We start from the raw sequence: 1,066 nt of genomic DNA on the forward strand, positions 1-1,066 counted from the left end.
TCTTTCCCTTTACTGGTGGTTCCTTCCACCCCCTCATCCACCCACCTGAACCCCATTTTCTTTGTTCAGGCATGGCTCAGTGCACCCCACTCTCACAGTATGGAGCCTCTTCTTTTGCACTGAGTGAGAGGGATTGTTCCCATCTGTTGGCATCACATTGTTCCTCTCGGCTGAACTCGACTATTTCCTCACACAATATTTGCTTTTGATCCTTTTGGTTCACTTGCTCACAAATAAAAGTGATTCTCACCGTCTCTGTCAACAACACCACTAACACACCAACCATCACTGTTACAGCACCTGAGGAAAATCAGTAGAAATATTTGTGTAAGATTTTGCACCAAACGTGGGTTCTAGTGGGTTTACTGAGAATGTATGTGTGTTAAAAGTTGAAGCAAGTGCAAAAACTGCAACTGTGCAACATCACAGCAATGCTGACAGTTGTTTTGTTTATGTGAGAGCATAAAAACCATCTGCAAAGATACTATATATCTTATAACAATTCTAAAGCTACCAAAAATCCTTGTGCCTCAGTCAAGTATATCTTATAACAATGCTAAAGCTATTTTATAGTAAAATAAAATGCTCTATAGCCCAACTACCAAAAATCCTTGTGCCTCAGTCAAAGACTCCAGCTGGCTTCACTGGTTTCCAGCAACCAACATCTTATCAAGGGTTGAATGAAAACATGTGTGAGGGTCCTCTCACACCGTCTGTCTGGGCTGACGTGAGCCTCTTCCTGCCTCTCTGACACAAGCTCCATCGAAATCAAGGATTTTCACCCACTTTATCTTTCCACTCTGCAAGCAGTCATTGAAATACTGCATTCTGTGTGTATGAAAAATACCATAATGATGAACAAAGGCAGTAAACAAGCTCATCCTTTGGCTGCAAACCTGCTGACTTCTGTTTCTTCTATGATTACCTACAGTAGCATGTTCTGTGCTGTGGACTGGTTATACCAGTCTGTTTCTTAGCCAGAACCCACAGCTCCCTGGAGTTTCTGTTGGTTACCGGGAAACCTCACAGTCTTTATGCTAAACTAAGTTTCCTGGCTCTGGCCCCA

General features: G+C 42.7%; 1 protein-coding gene across 1 annotated transcript in view; it reads right to left on the reverse strand.

Moving 5' to 3' along the window:
- fmoda (fibromodulin a) overlaps positions 1–763 on the reverse strand; it is a 4,250-nt gene extending 3,487 nt beyond the window's left edge. The window contains 1 exon segment of the mRNA XM_020593221.1: positions 711–763. Coding sequence (XP_020448877.1) covers positions 711–763 — 53 coding nt within the window.
- Between the last annotated feature and the right edge of the window lie 303 nt (positions 764–1,066).

The sequence above is a fragment of the Monopterus albus genome, unplaced genomic scaffold (assembly GCF_001952655.1).
Source record: "Monopterus albus unplaced genomic scaffold, M_albus_1.0 scaffold18.1, whole genome shotgun sequence".
Lineage (NCBI taxonomy): Eukaryota > Metazoa > Chordata > Actinopteri > Synbranchiformes > Synbranchidae > Monopterus > Monopterus albus.